General features: G+C 40.5%; 1 protein-coding gene across 1 annotated transcript in view; it reads left to right on the top strand.

Annotated features, from left to right (window-relative positions):
* Positions 1-5,010: 5,010 nt before the first annotated feature.
* LOC146970090 (contactin-associated protein-like 4) overlaps positions 5,011-18,977 on the top strand; it is a 209,853-nt gene continuing 195,886 nt past the window's right edge. The window contains exons 1-2 of the mRNA XM_085804603.1: positions 5,011-5,019; positions 5,161-5,236. Coding sequence (XP_085660729.1) covers positions 5,011-5,019; positions 5,161-5,236 — 85 coding nt within the window. The remainder of the gene's footprint in view (positions 5,020-5,160; positions 5,237-18,977) is intronic.

Here is an 18,977-nt window from a genome sequence, read left to right as displayed (position 1 = left end):
TTTCAATGTATAAATGATTATAATCGTGGAAACTGAGTTATTAAAGCACATAAAAAGGTTATTTTAGTATAAATGTAACAGAGGGACGGGCTGCTGGACAGGTAGAGCGTGTTGTTGTGTGTATGACATGTTTCACCGTCCTTCAGACTGACCCAGCCGGTCTCGAGACAGACCACGTTTTCAAGGTCTTGGTCTCACTTTGGTTTATGTAATGTGTAATTCAATAACTAAAACTGTTCTACTAAAGTATCTGCTTGTGTTTTACCATCTGAATCACGTCGGCAGGTTCTGTGCTGTGTTCTTCTGTTCAATCCAAACTGTGTTTCCATTAGATATGGTTTAGATTTGATATAAAATTATCTTTTCTTTTTAGCGGAGGAATAATGTAAATGTCAAGCCACATGATTGTTATAAATACTGGCATTGAATACAGTGATGGTCTTAAAGGCATACTTCACCCAAAATTGATAATTCACCAATCGTCTACTCACCGTCATGCCAAGGAAGGGTTTGGAGAACTTTCTTAGTTATCAAAACTCTTTAGGAGTTCCAGGGGGGGTCCGGCTGGTGACGGGTTTACATATAATGGCGGCGGATAGAGTTCACTTTTGAATCATCCAAAAAACACACACTATGAAACATCCAGATACCTCCATACTGCTCGTCTGTACTGACCCAAGTGTCCTGAAGCCAAGACATGAAAAAGTTGTTCTGAAAAAGTTAATGTGATCTCTGTTTTTATCCTTGTTGTAGCAGCAGCTCCCAGTAGTGCCAGATTTGCTGCGAGATGCAATGGTTTACAACGACCAACGAACATCTCGCGCATGTACACAAACATCAACAGCCGCTGGGAGCTGCTGCTACTACAACAAGGATAAAAACAGAGATCACAGTCATTTTTTCAGAACAGCTTTTTCATGTGGCGGCATCAGGACACTTGGGTCAGTACAGACCAGCAGTATGGAGGTATCTGGATGTTTTAGCGTTTTGATGACTCTGAAAGTTCTCCAAACCCTTCCTTGGCATGACGGAGAGTAGAAAATTGGTGAATTATTGATTTTGGGTGGAGTATCCCTTTACAAATGGTCTCACATTGGTTTGGTCCCGGTCTTGGGCTCAAAGTCTTGTCTTGTCTTGTCTTGGTTTTGACTCGGTCTCGGGTTAGGTGGTCGAGGTGTTTCATTGCCTGTGTAACAGAGTTTTGGTGTTGATTCCACTTCCACAGTGACAGCCAATCATATTTATCTTTATTCATGTATCACGGACGCCCACTGGTTAGCAGGGCTCTCCTATAAATATGGGCTGTGACGTAAACACAGTGCCAGTACGCGAGGATTGAGCCCAGTGTAGGTTTGTTACACAAAGCACAGCGTTATAGCCACTGAAACTGTGTAAACAATGTAATGTAATAATGCAGTTATCATGATATTATGTTCAGGAAGCTGGTGACAGTTTTACATGTAACTAAATGTGTTACAGAGGGTTTATTTTGTGTAATGTTTATAACTAGCGACCTTAGCTCGAAGGCTAAGCTAACTTGCTAATTTTCCTCCATAAAGCTGTGCTAACGAGTGCTGTGCTTGACCGTGAGCTGACCAGTCATTTCCGTATCATTGTCCAGGCAATAAAAGTCCGGTCCTGAAGCTAAGAGAGTGTCGGTCCTTCTTGCAACTAAACAACACAACGCAGACAACTGTTACACCTGGTTGTGGACTTGTTCCTCTCTTCTGTTTTTCTCCAGACCTGCCGGGTCCTGAGCCTCAGCAGGATTCGTTTGTGGGAATCTGGATCAGCAGTCTGACTGAGTTCAGTTTATCTTCAGAAGCCCTGAAGGATGTGACGGTGTTACCTGTGGCCCCCCCCCCCCCCCCCCCTCGGGGCCCTCAGGCAGACCCTGCAGTCATCCAGCTGCTTCTTACAAAACAGGTTTGTCGTCCTGTTTCTCATTAACAATCTGTGTTTGTGCTCAACTCTCTGTTTTTGTGCTTTGTGCTTTGAATTGTTGGTGTCAAATAACAAGAAACAGTATTGGCAGGAAATTAAACCACTGAAATGAATTCATCCACAATAATTTCATCTTCCACCGACTCTGCTGGCTGACCATCCCTCCATCCCTCCATCCCTCCATCCCTCCCTCTATCCGGCCTCCTCCGCTCTCTCTTTCCGTCTGCACACCACATTAACCAGCCAATATTCTGGGTAATTGAGCTATTTTGGATAAGGCTTTTTTTTTTTTTACTCTCTGTACTACAACGTAACCGTCGCTACACTGACAGTGAGGATGAACAGCACTGGCAGCAAAGACTGAGAAGAAAAGATTACACATTACAACACACAGCCACACACAGCCACACACACACACACAAAATCAATCCAAGTAAACCCATAATCAACTCCTGTGCATAAGTAATTTATGAACTACATATGATTCATTTCCTCGGCATAATTGAACGGATGATTTGGGCTCGGGACAAATTTCCTCTCAAAAACATTTTTTAATGAAGGGGTTGAATTGAAATGCTATTTTCAGGTTTAATGAAAGCCCCCTTCTTTTTTTTCCCTGCTGCTCCTTTAATGAGACCATTAATGCACCAAAATAGTGAAGCTCTGGTTCATTTACACTCAAATTATCCAAGAGCTGTGACTGACGAGTTGATTAAATCCTCTCAGCGCTCTTCAGAATTAGAGTTTGGTTCTTTACCTCGCGGAGTATCGAGATTCCTGGAGACGACTCCCATCTATAACATGTACCGTCGTCATGGTAACTCGTATGTTTTCCTGTAAGTGCTCAGGGCTGATAAATGGATCAGCAGTGAGGATATTGTCTTACTGTGGTAAATGCATGTGCATCAGTTCAATACCGTAAACGCAACGTTCACATGTGTAATGAATATGTCTAAAATCCAAAGAAAGCTGCTTTTTGAGCTATTTATACACCACTTTACCTTTTAGAGTCCTTTAGAATTAGTTTCTCTTGTCCATAGCCTTCCCATGTCAGCGTTAGTCACAATAAAAACAGCAACGAACCCTCACGTCTGAAATGAATATCAGAGGGATGGATGAAGGGAGCGTTGGTATGTGAGCTTAAACTATGACCACCATGTAGAAGAAAACATGAAACAAAATGCTGTTTACAGTTGAATATAATGAGACTTGTGTAAGCTTTGTTATTTAACTGAGTGTGAGTGTGAGAGAGAGGAGTGGGTGAAGCAGGGAGGATTTTTCTCTGACCTGGTTCTATTACTAAAAACAAACAAAACGCTTTGAGGCTGTTTTAACCGTTATTGACCCGAGTGTGTTGTGTGAAAACAACATTTATATTTAGAGCCTTAGACAGGAGTTCACTACCAAGTGAGAGAAGGTCAGGTAACATAGCAAGGTTTTAGACATTTGAATATTAAACTTAAACTCTGAGTTTAGTTAGCATAATGCTAAACGTGAAAAAATGGATCTAGTCCCAGAGATTAAAGGGGACGTATTATGGAAATATCACTTTCTGAAGGCTCTTTAACATATAATTGGGTGTTTGTTTTGCCTTCAGGTCCCTAAAATGTGAGAATTGACAAAAAAAATCTGTAATTTTTAGACTCCTAAGGTTTAAATCCACGTTTTTTTATGAGCTGTTCCCTCAGGGGCGGGGCAAGCAGTGGTTCATTTGCATTTAAAGGGACAGGCACTGAAAGCAGCCGTTCTGAACAGGGCTGTTTAGAGAGGATGAAAAGAGCTGTGATGTTTGATCCTTGGGGGATTTTGACCAAAGCATGTCACAGACATGTCTGTAAGACACCTGGGAACTATTTTAATCTGTGGAAAAGGGGCATAACTTGTCTCCTTTAAGCTCACTCTACCTCAGATAGACTGAATTTGAACTGTTTTCATGTTTGCGGTGAAGGTTAAAGCTGTTAATCATCTGTGGAGCGCTGACGGTGTGATACATGATGGATTCAGACTGAGAGAAGCTCTTTAGGACGAGACTTTGGTTTGTAAAGTTTACACCCAGTCAGTGTGTCATTCTTGCTCTGCTCTGTTGCATTACTCAACAGCTGTCACTCTACCTGTACATACGGTGCAGGTATTGCTTTGGTTTTCCTCTCCTACTGCAGAGCTGAGAAAGTTATCACAGTTTTTTAAAAGTGTGATACTGACGCTGCATGGAAGCATTGGTTTTAGCTACGAGGTCCAACTCAGATCTCTCAAGGATGTGTCAGCTGAGGTCTGGAGTAGTTGAGTTGTTGACATTAACTGTAATGTTTTTATTTTTTGTTAGACCACCGACCTTTGAGGGTCATCTCTTTCTCTCCTTGTCAGTGTTTTCTAGTCTACACATCTGAATGATACTCTCAGGTCTTGTACAATGATAATGAATAATTGTATTAGGAATCAATCGATTATTAGCATGGCTGATAATGTCAGCTGATTTTTGGAATTTTTATGATGATTTTTTCACAGATTACCGAAAAATTTAATTGATTTTAAAATGTGCTTCTTTAGCTTTGATTTGTGTTATTCGTTTTTAATACAGATTGTCAATATTCAGTCTAATCCCAGGTGTAGAGGTCTTCACGGGTCCAATTTGACCCGAACCCAAATGGACTCGAGAAAATTGTACCCGGACCCGACTGGACCCGAGCTGTTATTGTAAATATGAGTTCCGAACCCGAACCGGGGGGGGGGGGGGGGTGATTGACAGCTGTGACAGCCAATCGCCGGGTCCTCTCGGGTACTGTAGGACCCGGCCTTTCACAATAAGAGCCCCGAGCCTTTCACAATAAGAGCCCCGAGACAAACTCGGGTTGTCGGGTTTTTCCGAAGACCTCTACTCAGGTGTGTTATTCTAAATTTTGACACCAAAATTTTAATTTTTACTGCAAACGAATATCAGTTATTGGTTTCCTTGATTACTGATAATCAGTATTGACTTTAAAAAAAAAAAAACATATCGGTCGATCCCTAAATTTTATTATTCTATAAGTATTGATTTTTTTTTCTCTAAATAATACTGTAGTTTCCATGTGCCAGGTTAGAAAAGAGTCCTAAATTGCAGTAACAGATATGTCCTGACGTTATTTTAACAAAATAATGACGTGTATCTGCTCTTAGCTCAACAGAACTTCACCTCTTCCACTGGCTCAGATGAGATGAGGAGCAGCTCATCTGTAGTCCACTCAGCCAGGAAACCTGCTGCTGTCTTCATCATCTGACCGGCAGCCTGCGGGCTCTTCACTCCATCTGTCAGGTAAGGATTAAACAACGCCGAGTTATCCAGACCCGCGGCTCTCTAACTCTCACTAACAATCGGCCTCTTCGCTCTTCACACACACGCCACCTGAAAAAAAAAAAAAAAAAAAAAGGGCAAGTCTGGTTTGACCAAGCAGAAGAATTTTTTTTTTTTTTTTGGTCATTAATTCTCACTGAAGTTCATTAAATCCAGACGGCAGAGGTAATTATAGCCGTTGAAGTGCAGCATGGCTCTGAGGTGTTTTTGTCAATCCCTGATTAATATTAGATATTCTTAGATTTAATTTCTTCAGATAAGGACTTGGATTAATCGTCGATCGTCAGAGGATTGATATCTGGAGGAGGACGTGGAGATAATATATAAGAGCTGTTCATTCCCTCAACTTCATGGATCTGATCAGATATGGTCTACGACTTTGTGTCTTAAAGGAATAGTTCACCAAAAAATGAAATTCAGTCATTAGTGACTCCCCCTCATGCTGATGAATACTCCGGAGTAGTTTTTTATTCCTCAAAGTGAATCTGGAGACCCAGGAGGCCATTTCCTAGTCCAATGAAAACTGTAGGTATTATCTAATTTGTGAATTAATTCTTTGTAACAAGGGGTAGACTATATAAGTTTGCTTCTTTCTGCTCCCTTTCATTCAAGAGTTAATTTTATTCTTTGTTTTTATGCTCGATAAATGAATGAAATAAATAAATAAACTAAACTAAACGAAAACTTTATATGAGAGTCAATAGGGCCCGACACAAAAACGTCCATAAAACTACATAAAAAACATTTAATATTCCTCCACACTGCTCGTCCACTGCAATCCAAGTGTCCTGAAGGGAGATAGTCCAGAGTTTTCTCGCAACAACGTCATTTTTACGGCCTTAACAGTCCTGTATTGCGCTCTGACGTTCACGTGCCCCAGAAAAATTCAATACAGGACTGTTTAGGCTGTAAAAATGTCCTAAATGACGTTGTTTCCAGTAAACTCTGGACTATCTCCCTTCAGGACACTTGGATTGCAGTGGACGAGCAGTGAGGAGGAATATTAAATGGTTTTTGTGTAGTTTTATGGACGTTTTTGTGTCTGGCGCTACTGACTCTCATACAAAGTTTTGGCTGGACTACGAACCGACCTCCCGGGTCTCCAGATGCACTTTGAGGAATAAAAAAACTACTCTGGACTTACTTCCGGCCACAGGTCCGTATTAGTTAGCACTTTTATGTGGAGGAGTTTCAGAAGATCCCGCTGCGATTTGCGCGAAAGTGTGTTTTAGCGCCATGAAAGTATATTTTTCCATATCGCTAGTTTTTTGATTGCTGAAGCATGTGTGCAAGTCCCCAAAACCATTCTTATATCATCTTTTTCAGCGTTTTCTTAGCTAAGAAATGGTACCATGCTAAAGCTTATAGCTAGCTCCTAGCCAGTGCTAGCTAGGCAAGAGTAAAAAAACTACATGAGGGGTTAGTTGTAACACTGTGTTACAACTAACCCCTCATGTAGTCTTCGACATAACAGGGGTGCAAACTTCACCTTTTGGCGAAAATAGCCGTTTTAAATGCAAAATAGGTCATTAGTGTCCATAATAATTTGAATTATTAATAATTAAAAAATAATATATATAGGCCTATTATTTTTTTTTCCTTCCATGATTTTGTCACCTCGTCAAAAAACTGAGCAAGCACAATCATAACAAATAAATTACACAAAACATAAATAAAAATTAAGATGAAAATTAAATAAAAATAAAAACAAAACAGTGTGTGACGGGTTTGCACCCTTGATAAAAACAACCAAACGTTTCACTTCCTCCATCTGTGGTGAAATTGTAAAAGAATGGTAAGTTCTAGAAACAAACTTCCAGTGCTCATTTGTAGTAGAGATGTGTATGTTGCTTGTGTAAAAAAATAAAATCTAACTCAAATACATCTGTATTTACCCAAAACAAAATCTGTTAGGTTGTGCCCCGCTCTGGTCCGTGTACCTTTTGTCAGTTTGTCAGGTGGGATGATACGTCACCAAGCGTAGTAAAATCAGCTGTTCTTCACCTGTGACCTGCTATGTTTTAGCTTATCGACATTCCTCTGGAGCTCAGTTTTTATTGTTGAAGCGCGTCCGGCCCTATTAGCCATTAATTGTTCCATCCATAGTCGCCCTAACAAGTAGGTTATTTTTAGCTGAGTGTGAATGCATATTGTGGGAAAGTTTTACCCTGCGAACGTCACCAGCAGAGGTCCCCATCACACACAAAATAAAAGTAGCGTGCTGCTTACTTTCATACAGCCAAACGTTCACTTTATAGCCTAGCTACAGCCCTACACCAACGTTAATTAAGCATTATACAACAGTTAGTTCCGACCATGAGTTTACAGGCGTGTCTGTGTGTGTGTATGTGTGTGTGTGTGTGTGTGTGAGGTTACACCTAACAGGGCTTAATGAATTTTAAATAGGAAAAAGGCCTTATACTCCATATTTACTGTACAATAACATCACTTTGGTCCATAGGTTCGGTCAATACTTGGTACAGTTGACTTCAGGACCACGCTGGCTACTTCCTCAGTCATTACCAAACATTTTTACTGTATGATTTTGGAGAAATTAAGCCTCAAAGTTGCATTTTTTGATTTTATTTTTTTTGAACAGGAAAAATTGCCTTATACTCTTTATTTACTGTACTATAACATCACTTTGGTCCATAAGTTTAGGAAATGGTTGGTACAGATGACTTCAGGACCACCCTGGCTACTCCCTCACTCAATATCAAACATTTTTAATGTATAATTTTGGAAAAATGAAGCCTCAAAGTTGCATTTTTTGCTTTTTTTAAACATGACAAAAAGGCCTTGTACTCTTTATTTACTGTACTATAACATCACTTTGGTCCATAAGTTCAGGCAATGGTTGGTACAGATGACTTCAGAACCACCCTGGCTACTCCCTCACTCAATATCAAACATTTTTACTGTATCATTTTGGAGAAATTAAGCCTCAAAGTTGCATCTTTAGCTTCTTTTAAACAGGAAAAAAGGCTTTATACTCCATTTTACTGTACAATAACATCACTTTGGTCCATAAGTTCTGTCAATACTTGGTAAAGTTGACTTCAGGATCATCCTGGCTACTTTCTCAGTCATTATCAAACATTTTTACTGTATCATTTTGGGGAAATTAAACCTCAAAGTTGCATTCTTAGCTTTTTTTAAACAAGACAAAAAGGTCTAATACTCCATATTGACTGTAGGCCTACAGTAACATCACTTTGGTGCATAAGTTCGGACAATGGTTGGTACAGTTGACTTCAGGACCATCCTGACTACTCCCTCACTCAATATCAAACATTTTACTGTATCATTTTAGAATAATTAAGCCTCAAATTTGTAAAAAAAAAAAAAAAAAAAAAGTTTTGCAAAGCCTAATGTTCCATCTTTACTGTACAGTAATATCACTTTGGCCTAAAGTTCTGACAATGGTTAGTGTTGACCTCGGGAATATCCTGACTACTCACCCATGCAGTGTCAAGTATTTGGACTGTATAATTTTTGAGAAATGAATCCATTAATTTTGCTCAATATTCACGCAAATGTAAAATCCCTATGATACATAATTTTTGACAAAAGTTGATAGAGTTGTTTCCAGGACCATCCTTACAACCCACTGATCCACTATTAAGCATTTTTCCTGCATCATTTTAGAGAAATTCAGCTATACAGTTCCATTTTTACATAGAAAGAGGCCTTATGCTCGGTATTTATTCTCATTTAGAGGCTTAATTTCTCTAAAATGACAGAGCTTTTCCAGTGCAAGTCCAAGGAAAGACAACTTCTAGGCTTAATTTCTCCAAAATGATACATTAAAAATGTTTGAAAATGACGGAGGGTGTAGCCAGGATACTCCTGAAGTCAACTCTACCAACCATTGTCAGAACTTATGGGCCATAGTGATGTTACTGTACAGTAAATGTGGAGTATTAGGCCTTTTTCCTGTTTAAAAGAAGCTAAAGATGCAAATTTGAGGCTTAATTTCTCCAAAATGATACAGTAAAAATGTTTGATCATGACTGAGGAAGTAGCCAGCGTGGTCCTGAAGTCAACTGTACCAAGTATTGAGAGAAGTTATGAACCAAAGTGATGTTACTGTACAGTAAAACTGGAGGCCTTTTTCCTGTTTAAAATGCATTAGGCCCTGATAGGTGTAACCACCACTCTATAGAAGTGATTGCTGTCGGAAGATAGAACTATTTAAGACTTATATTAACACAAACATTCCCCTTACTTCTGCTTTAATGATGTGAAAAAAAGTGTTGAAAACACCTCATTACACTGTAGCCTAACAGCCAATAAACAATGGTTACACACACACACACACACACACACACACACACACACACACACACACACACCTCGATTGCCTCCGTATTATCCTCGTCTTATTTTGAAAACCGGAAGTCATCTCGCTTGATTCTAAACTAGCGCTAGCTTTGCCGGTGGACTGTCCAGCTGAACAGCGGAGTGATAATGCCTGTAAAAAGTCCCACTGCTGTTATACTGTATATCAGCACTCATGGTCGGAACTAACTGTTGTATAATGCTTAATTAAAGGTACCATCCCGGGCGGCTCATTTTGTGGCAAAAATATAAAAATCTGAGTATATCGGTTAAGTATTAGACAGTAATTGATGCTATTAGTGGTTTGACATATCAATGACGAAATTTGGTCATCTGTGTAAGGAGTAGGGACTAAAATTTGGCCGACCAATCAAATTAGTCTCAGACAACTTTGGTTGGATGGCCCGTCTGTCAGTCAACGTGCACGCTGTTCTGCTTATGCAAGCACTTTGATTGTAGCTACACTTTTTCACAGTACATCACAGCCAGCCAGCCAGCAGCTAGAAAGCTAGGAATTCGTCATGGCACAGCTAAAGGACCAGCCGGATATCCGACCTCCAACTGCACCTCCTAATCAACCACCACCCAAAAACCTAACACTTTTATTGAAAGTATGAAAGACCGTCAGAAGTTACTTGGCTCGTTTTCTCCCTCGGGATTGCTGAGGTCGCCCGGCAGATCAGCTCAGTGGAGTGGCTGCTGCTGCTGTGACAGCTGCCATGGTCCCTGTACTGGGGGCTCACACAGACTCTGCACTTCTCCCAAACAACGGAGCAAATTTCCTAACAAAGGTTATAAACTGACCACAGACTCTGGATTAAACTGTGACGTGTTAACAGTGCTAAAGCCAGAATTAAAACAGCTTTTAGCAGCTTTATTGGCTGTCGGTTGCCACAATGCTAATTTCTGTTAGCCCGTCTATGAGGTTTTGCATTATACGTTAGCATTAAGCTAGCGGGCTTTATGCTTAGTTGTAATACTGGCTGTGTGTGTTTTGAACGTTGTTTAAAACTATGTACATCTTTGATGCTTAAATATATATATTACCGCTTAATACTCCTCTTTTATTTTATGTATGCTGTTATTTTTTATGCAGTTTTACAGTCGGTTGTCGCGGGCTAATTTCTGTTAGCCCGTCTATGAGGTTTTGCATTATACGTTAGCATTAAGCTAGCGGGCTTTATGCTTAGTTGTGATACTGGCTGTGTGTGTTTTGAACGTTGTTTAAAACTATGTGGGTTTGATTGAACATCTTTGAAGCTTAAATATATATATTACCGCTTAATACTCCTCTTTTATTTTATGTATGCTGCTATTTTTTATGCAGCTACTGTCGGTTGCCGCGGGCTAATTTCTGTTAGCCCGTCTATGAGGTTTTGCATTATACGTTAGCATTAAGCTAGCGGGCTTTGTGCTTAGTTGTGCTGGCTGTGTGTGTTTTGAACGTTGTTTAAAACTATGTGGGTTAAATATAGCCTATATATTCCCACTTAATATATTGCTTTACTCCTCTTTTTATTCTATGTAGGTATTTTTACTGTAGGGCAGGCTAATCTTGACAAATAAAACCTTGAAGCAAAAAGATTTTGCCTTTTGTTTGAGAACTGACATTTATGTACAATAATTCAGTAACAGTTGTAAATGTACCTTTGTACAATTTATTTTTTAATATTTTACCGTTCAAAAGCAAGCTCAGTGCTGTCTGTCCCATAGAAGAACATGACAGCGGCAGCCTGCTGTAGCCGCTCTGATGCCCTGCTTGTGGTGCAGTACATACAACAGTCTCCGGCTGCAATGAACACGCGCTGGAGCCGAGCAATGGGGGCGTGGTTTTTGTGATTCCTGATAGGACGGAGGGGCGGGTGTGCGATTCGAAAAATAAATCGTTAGTCCAGTAAATCCAGCCGCCCGGGATGGTACCTTTAACGTTGGTGTAGGGCTGTAGCTAGGCTATAAAGTGAACGTTTGGCTGTATGAAAGTAAGCAGCACGCTACTTTTATTTTGTGTGTGATGGGGACCTCTGCTGGTGACGTTCGCAGGGTAAAACTTTCCCACAATATGCATTCACACTCAGCTAAAAATAACCTACTTGTTAGGGCGACTATGGATGGAACAATTAATGGCTAATAGGGCCGGACGCGCTTCAACAATAAAAACTGAGCTCCAGAGGAATGTCGATAAGCTAAAATAGCAGGTCACAGGTGAAGAACAGCTGATTTTACTACGCTTGGTGACGTATCATCCCACCACACACACACACACACACACACACACACACACACACACACACACACACACACCACTAGTACATGGCCTATACTTTAGTTCACTGAAATAAATGTAGGCTATATCGAGCATAATCTGTAAAAAAAAAAAAAAAAAAGAGTGTACAAAGAAAACGGTAGTCTGTATGAAAATAAGCACGCTTTTATTTTGAAGTTATTACGTTTCACTTCCGCTTCCGTTCTGCCCGCCGTTATATTGATAAACATGAAACGAAAAACGAACAAATGAATTTACAAAAACCAAATTCGGGCCGTTATTTGACTGTGGTTTTCTCGTTTTTCGTTTTTGATTCAGAAAACCAAAAACGGAAAAACGACTCTGTTTTTTCATTTATTGGTTTTTGTTTGAAAAGGAAAAAAGGAAAAAACCACGGTATTTCCGTTTTCCCGTTTTTTTATTAAAACGGAATATCAAACTGACAAAAGGTACACGGACCCGCTCTCCCCTACTTTATCTATTTCAAGGAATTTGTTGGTCAGTACAATGAATCTGGATGATGTTTAGCGTAACATTTGTTTTGGGTCTTCTGGTTCTTCCAGTGTAACACAGAATAGTTTATTTTGTATTGAAAATAGAGTTTTGTATTGAGGAAAAGAAGCCGGGTATTCAATGACCTTTTTTTGTATTTTATACAACACAAAAAAGACAAATAAGAGATACAGGTCGATGTTTATTTGCTTTTAAAAAAAACAATAAAACTAAACAGATATTTGTAATAAATGGCCTGTTTGAAAGTTTAAAAAAAAACAAACTCTGCTGGCTTCTTATCCACCTACTTCCCATCAGTCCAAATTTCGATCCACATATTGCTCCGGTCGCTGCAGGTTTTTCCACCTGTGCCACATTCTGACCCTGTTTAAACCCTCGTGAGTCAAGGGACAGTTTGACGTTTTCAAAGTGCATTGAAACTGAGACTGAGACCGTTTATGTCTCGTACAAGTGCATTTTAAAGAAGACGTCAGAAGAGAAAGGAGACAATGAAAAACCAATTCATTCTGAAGGGGTTTTTTTTGTGACTAAAATGCCTCTTCTTTAAAATGACACTTCACTGATACTCGACCTTGTCTCTGCGTATTCACCATGGCAACATTCGGAAACTGCTATGTCATTGAAAGCCTTTATTAGAATTATTATTTTTATCCTTTTTTTTATTTGCAAATCAAAAACTGTTTTCCCACTTGAACTGATAAAAAAAAGAAAAATATCTTTTTTACTTGTTTTTTTCTTGTTGTTGTTGTTTTTTTTAACCTTTTGAAATGCACTGATGCACCTGTGAGCGTCGATACAGATTCATGCCGTGCAGCCAAAACACTGTTCAGACCCACTGAGATTAATTTTAAATTCTAATGCAGAGCCCGGGGGTTTCTAAAGACGAAGGCGAACATGTCTGGATGAATCTGGAGCATAATGGCTGTAAAATGATACACAAGTCATCTGGAATACTATGGTGCTGCCGTAAAAAAATAAAAACGTGGGCTCTCAGTGGGAACATCATGTAATTTTAATGAATCATGGCTTCAATGAAGAGCTGCGGGAAGCTGATACAGAATATCGCTGGTACCGTCACGCAGCGGGCATTTGTTCCAGCCTTTAAAGTCACTTATTAAACGCAGGGCAGAAGAGGGATGTCCAAGTCATTTGGGTTTATAAGCGTAGATCTACCTCTTGGTTTTCATTAAAGGACAATTCCAGGTGAATTCAACTCGGGGGTGTATGTTCCTAACATTTTAGGTCTAACAGAAGGAATCTGAAGATTTTCAGTTTAATGTCTCCTGTTTTGCGGTAGTTGTGTCTGTCCCCGCGTCGCCACGGCAGCGATGAATGGGAGTGGATGGAAGTTCCGCTGTTTAGGCTGTTTCCATCCCTCAAAGCCACAGACAGCATCAGATGGAGACTCAAACATGCAGCCAGAAGTTTATTTACTTCAACAAGCCGACATGTTTGTAAAACTAGATCTAATTCAAAGTCTCCCAGAGTCTCGCGTGAGACCCAAGTTGACGCTCGGTGTGTTCAGGTGCAGTGGGAAGCTCCCGTTTGTGTCATAAACACAGGAATATCAACTCTTTACTTGCTTCAAGTAAAAAAAACTTCTGGGTGCATGTTTGAGTAGCCATCTGACGCTGTCTGTGGAAAAAAATAGCGGCTTTGAGGGCTGGAAACAGCCTAAGCAGCAGAACTTCAATCTGCTCCCATTCATTGCTGCCGTGGCGATGCGGGGACAGACACAACTACCGCAAAACAGGAGACAGTAAACTGAAAATCTTCAGATTCCTTCTTTTAGACCTAAAATGATAGGAATATACACCCCCAAGTTGAATTCGCCTGGAATTGTCCTTTAATTCCACTGCAGACAGTTCCTGTTGACTGGGCCAGCCGGTCAAGACGAGGTGTGAAGCAGAGAGGTCAGGGTGTATTGTAACAGGCAGCAGAGGACGGGGGAAACCTCACTGATATGGGTTTGTACCGGTTCTGGTTCCCTAACCCAAGTTTGACCCGGCCGGCTCGTTCAGACTGAAAACAACAACAACAGGTTCAGAACCAGAAAAGAAGAAATAGTTGGTTCTTCCCTGTGAACTGTGGCATCATCAGTGTCTTTGTATTATTATAAACTGTGAGGACGAGCAGAGAAGAGGAGAGGAGAGGACAGCGACTGACAACCTGGAGAAAAATAATTTGTTGTGGTCTGCTGAAGAAACGTAGTGTTTGATGGCGATTTGGGCAAATACAGAAATTCATGAAAAGCTAGAAAGCAGCAAAAGGAAGAACAAGTTGTATGAATTTCCCTTTGGGACTTAGTGATGCGAAGCCTGTGGAGCTACTGTAGTTCAGGCAGACAACTCAGTCCTGATCAGCTGATTGAAAGTTGAATTGAAAGCCTTTATTGTCATTATACATCAGTACAATGAAATGATGTTGCTACTCCACTTGGTATGCAATCAATAAATAGTAAAATAGTAAAAGCAATAAAACAATAAATAAAACCAACAACATCAATACAGAAAGTGCAAGAAATGCAAAGTGCAACCGTAAATGTTCATGAATGAGAGGGTGGCTGGGGGGGTTGTCATCTGTGTTTGTTTAAGTGTGTTATGGCATTTGGGAAAAAGCTGTTTGTAAATCTGGTGGTTCTGGATTTGGTGGACCTATAACGCCTGCCAGAGGGCAACAGTTCAAACCGATGATGACCTGGGTGTGAATTGTCCTTGATGATGGTTTCTGCTCTGGAGAGAATGCGGGAGTGTGCAATGTTTGACAGAGACAGTCACACGCTCTCCTCCTCCAAATATGGCGGGCTACTTAAACCCCCCAGCTTACCTGCTCATCCCTGGCTCTGCTGCTGCTGCTGCTGCTGCATACATCTCGCTGCCCATGTGGATCTGCACTGCAAAAACTCAAAATCTTTCCAAGAATATTTGTCTTATTTCTTGTCAAAATGTCTAATTTCTAGTCAAAACTAATCTCTTTCCACTCATCACCTAAAAATTAACTTGATTTAGATCATTTTCACTTGTTTCAAACTAATAACTAACTTTCACTTGAAATAAGTAGAAAAATCTGCCAGTGAAAGTAGGTTTTTTGTGCTTGTAATAAGAAAGAAAAACTTGCTCCACTATCAGATTGTCTACTTATTTCAAGTGAATATACTGTATGCTTGAAAGAAGTAAAAAAAGAAAGAAAAAAAAGGTGTCTAAAAACAAGCTACTTTTTAATGTGATGAGTCTTATTTTAGGTAGAATTACATTTGTTTTGACTAGAAATGACATTTTGACTAGAAATAGGACAAATATTCTTGAAACCTGCTGCAGCCATGCTCAAGGATATACTGCTGTGAGTCGATGCTTTTTTCTCACGCTGTCCGACTGCGCCATGTAGTTTTGGAGCAGGTTTGTTAACTCGGCCTCCCACAGCCAGACCCTCCGTCCTGCTGCATCATCAGGAGCTGTGTTTTTTTTGGGTGAATTAATAGATGTAATATATAATTTATTAACCAGAAGAAAAAGGTTCAGGGCATGTGTAAGGTCTCAGAGTTTAAACGTTGCTTCGGGTCCTTTTAAGAGACTTCCTCTGCAGTTAATGAAGGCCGAATAAAAAGAGAAACATAAAACTAGAAACAAGACTAGTTTGTTTTATCAGAGTGTGCTGGCTGGCGGCCAGCGCTGCGTGACTTTGAAAGCCCAGTAGGAACTTTCTGTGTTGCTCTGCCAAAATAAAATAAAATGTGTGAATTCATTATCTCTAAATAACTACAACAGGAACTAGAAAGCGTAAAGGTGAAAAAGGAGAGAAGAGAGGACTGGTCTCAGATTAGTCGTATTTCACGTGTTCACGGACAAGAACAAGTTTACATTTTTTGATATAGAGCTTTAATGTTTGTTAATGTTTCGACTTGTATTCTGACTAAATATCTGCAACTCAACATTTGAAGTTTAAAGGTCAAACACCTGTAAAGATGTGAAGCAGTTTACATGAATGAGTTGCTCTTTCAGGGACTGTGATGTGACTTCGTTTGGAGCGATTGTTCGTTTGGATTTCAGTCTTGATTTAAATGTGGAAGTTCAACATTAACGTTTACAGTCCGGCTCCCATGCTCCGCTCCGAAGCTTTAAAGCTGTACAGAAAAGAAAATTGAATTTGATTCCACTCTGGATCATAAAATTAATGTGATAACTCATACTTCAGACGATGTAGGCCAAACTTTGTGCAAAATTCTATTTTTGAGTAAATCCGGGATGAAAGTGTGGTAGTTTTTTTCACATTGGATAATGCAGATGCACGGATTATACGTCAGCCTGTACACGATTCATCAGCCACTGATATCGGATCCGTCATTCGTCAAACAAACGCCTGAGACACATAACGACCAATCAAATTTGTTTTCCTTACTCGGGTAAACTCGTGTTGCAGCTCGTGACAACTCGGCGCGACAAACAGGACAAACGGCCATTTCTGTACACCTTTAAAGAAAAGCAGAGCAGGATGGACAGTGTCTATAACTCCGAGAGGTGTTTGACTTAAATTGGTCTTCAATTGACGACACACTGAGCTGCAGCCTTGTCATCCCAGCCCTCGTTTCCCAGAATGCACTGCCTCTCCTCGGGCTTCCAGCAGCTTGATCTCTGCTCCGCTCTGAAAGAAACTCTGAGTGCTCTTTTCTTTTCTGTCTGAGCCAACCGGCCGGCCGGCCGGGCAGCAGGCCTCCAGCAGCTCTGAATATAAAGCAGAGTCAGGGAGCGTCGGTCACCAGCTCGCTCCATCTGCTATTCAACATAAATACAACAAGTGTGAAGGAAAAGACGAGGCTGCAGCTCAGATCATTCATCAGCAAAATGTCAGAGACACTGAGAGACTTTAAAGCCTCTGTTGTCAACTAACAAGTGTTTTACTGAGCTCAATGTGGCTGTGACTCGACCAAACATCCTCCTCTCCTCTGCTTTCACCTGGAGCTCTAGATGTTCTACATGTTTGCTGGTGAACAGTCAACTCACAGGATTAGTTACAATGACTTTGTAAGCGTGCTGTGTTTTGTTTTCTGGATTGTAGCTCATCTGATTCAATGTAGAGTTTCACTAAAGAGTTCATTATCAGTCACTAATCTGACAAAAGGCATTAAGCTCCTGTCTCTAAACTTTCTGCAAACTGTTTTGTGTGGAGCATTTATACTCAGACAGAAGATAAATAAAAACCGGCGCTAACAGAGCTCCGAGGTCATTAGATTTACTTTCCTACCTGAGTGAGTTTGTCAATCATCATCATGACAGTTCACAGAATCTGAAAGGAGTTGATTTCTTTCCAAATGAAGCGTCTCTGTTTTAAATTATGCACCTGAGTCTTTCTTCTTTCATCTTAATATCATCTCCAGGAGAATGTGATAAATAATAATTTGCTGTAAAAATGCCCTCACGTCAAAGACACGACAACTTTATAAGAACATTTCTCTTGAATCTTAGGTCACTAAAAACTTCTGCACATCTACAAAGGCAGACAGGTGTGTAGGAGAAGACCAGTGCTGTCAAACAATTTAAATGCAGTATAAACATAACCTGACGAAGGTCTAAGGGACCGAAACGTTGTGCTTTCATTAAAACTACAATGCAAGTTAAAGGGATAGTTCAACATTTTGGCATATTGGCCCATTGCCATAGTCCCTATAGTCATAGCAGTAGGTTCGTTACCTTTAATTGTCGGTGCAAGCTGTTTTTAGAACGGCGGAGCAGAGCCATGAGCTGCTCAGAGCTACGCTACGGAGGCTCATTATGGGATTTCTTGGTTTCCCTCATCAAACTCATCAAATACACAATCCAACAACTCCACAACGCTCTGGTGGACAAGTTGTGAGCTGCACATTTTCGATGCAAATGTATGTTTGCCGAAAAACTGCCCCTGAAGGCAACATGCATTTCCCTCTAAAACAACTCTGTGTGGTAACGTTGTGTTATTATCTCATAGCGTGGTGAATGTGCAGCTCACAACTTGTCCACCAGAGCGTTGTGGAGTTGTTGGATTGTGTTTTTGATGAGTTTGATGAGGGCCTCTGTTTGGTTGGTTTTTTTTTGTTAGTTGCCGTGGCGAAGGAAAAAACACTCCATTAATTACTATGCGATGCAGAAGTAACGTGTTTCTTCTTCTCTGGGATCGCTGGTTTGAAATCTGACCGAGGCCGGCTTCTGATCGGCTGACTTGGCAGGTCAGAGGCAGAACATTTCCTCTGAACGCTTTCATAGAGAAATGGATGATTTTCTTATTTTATTTATTTATTTTTTGGATGGATGTAGCGTTGGACCCCGCTGGGAGTCGGCGGCTGAATGAGTGCTCAATCAAATAACAGCAGGCTTTGAACAATTGATTCAATCTCTGAACACTTTGGGACTTTTAGTGCGGCTCATTTGGCCGAGTGAGAGAGGGAAACCATCTGGGCTCCAGAGGCGCTAATTAACTGATGAACCTGAACGCAACATTCATCCTCCAACAGGAAGGTGCTGCAGTCTGAGCAAACTGTGGGAAATGAACCCGAACCGGCACCGTGTCGCGTTCAACTGTTTGGAAATACGCTGAGAAGTTTGAAACCACTCATCA

The sequence above is a fragment of the Trachurus japonicus genome, chromosome 17, assembly GCF_045865225.1.
Source record: "Trachurus japonicus isolate A0001 chromosome 17, Traja_1.0".
Taxonomy (NCBI): domain Eukaryota; kingdom Metazoa; phylum Chordata; class Actinopteri; order Carangiformes; family Carangidae; genus Trachurus; species Trachurus japonicus.
This window is presented reverse-complemented; position numbering and strand designations above follow the sequence as displayed.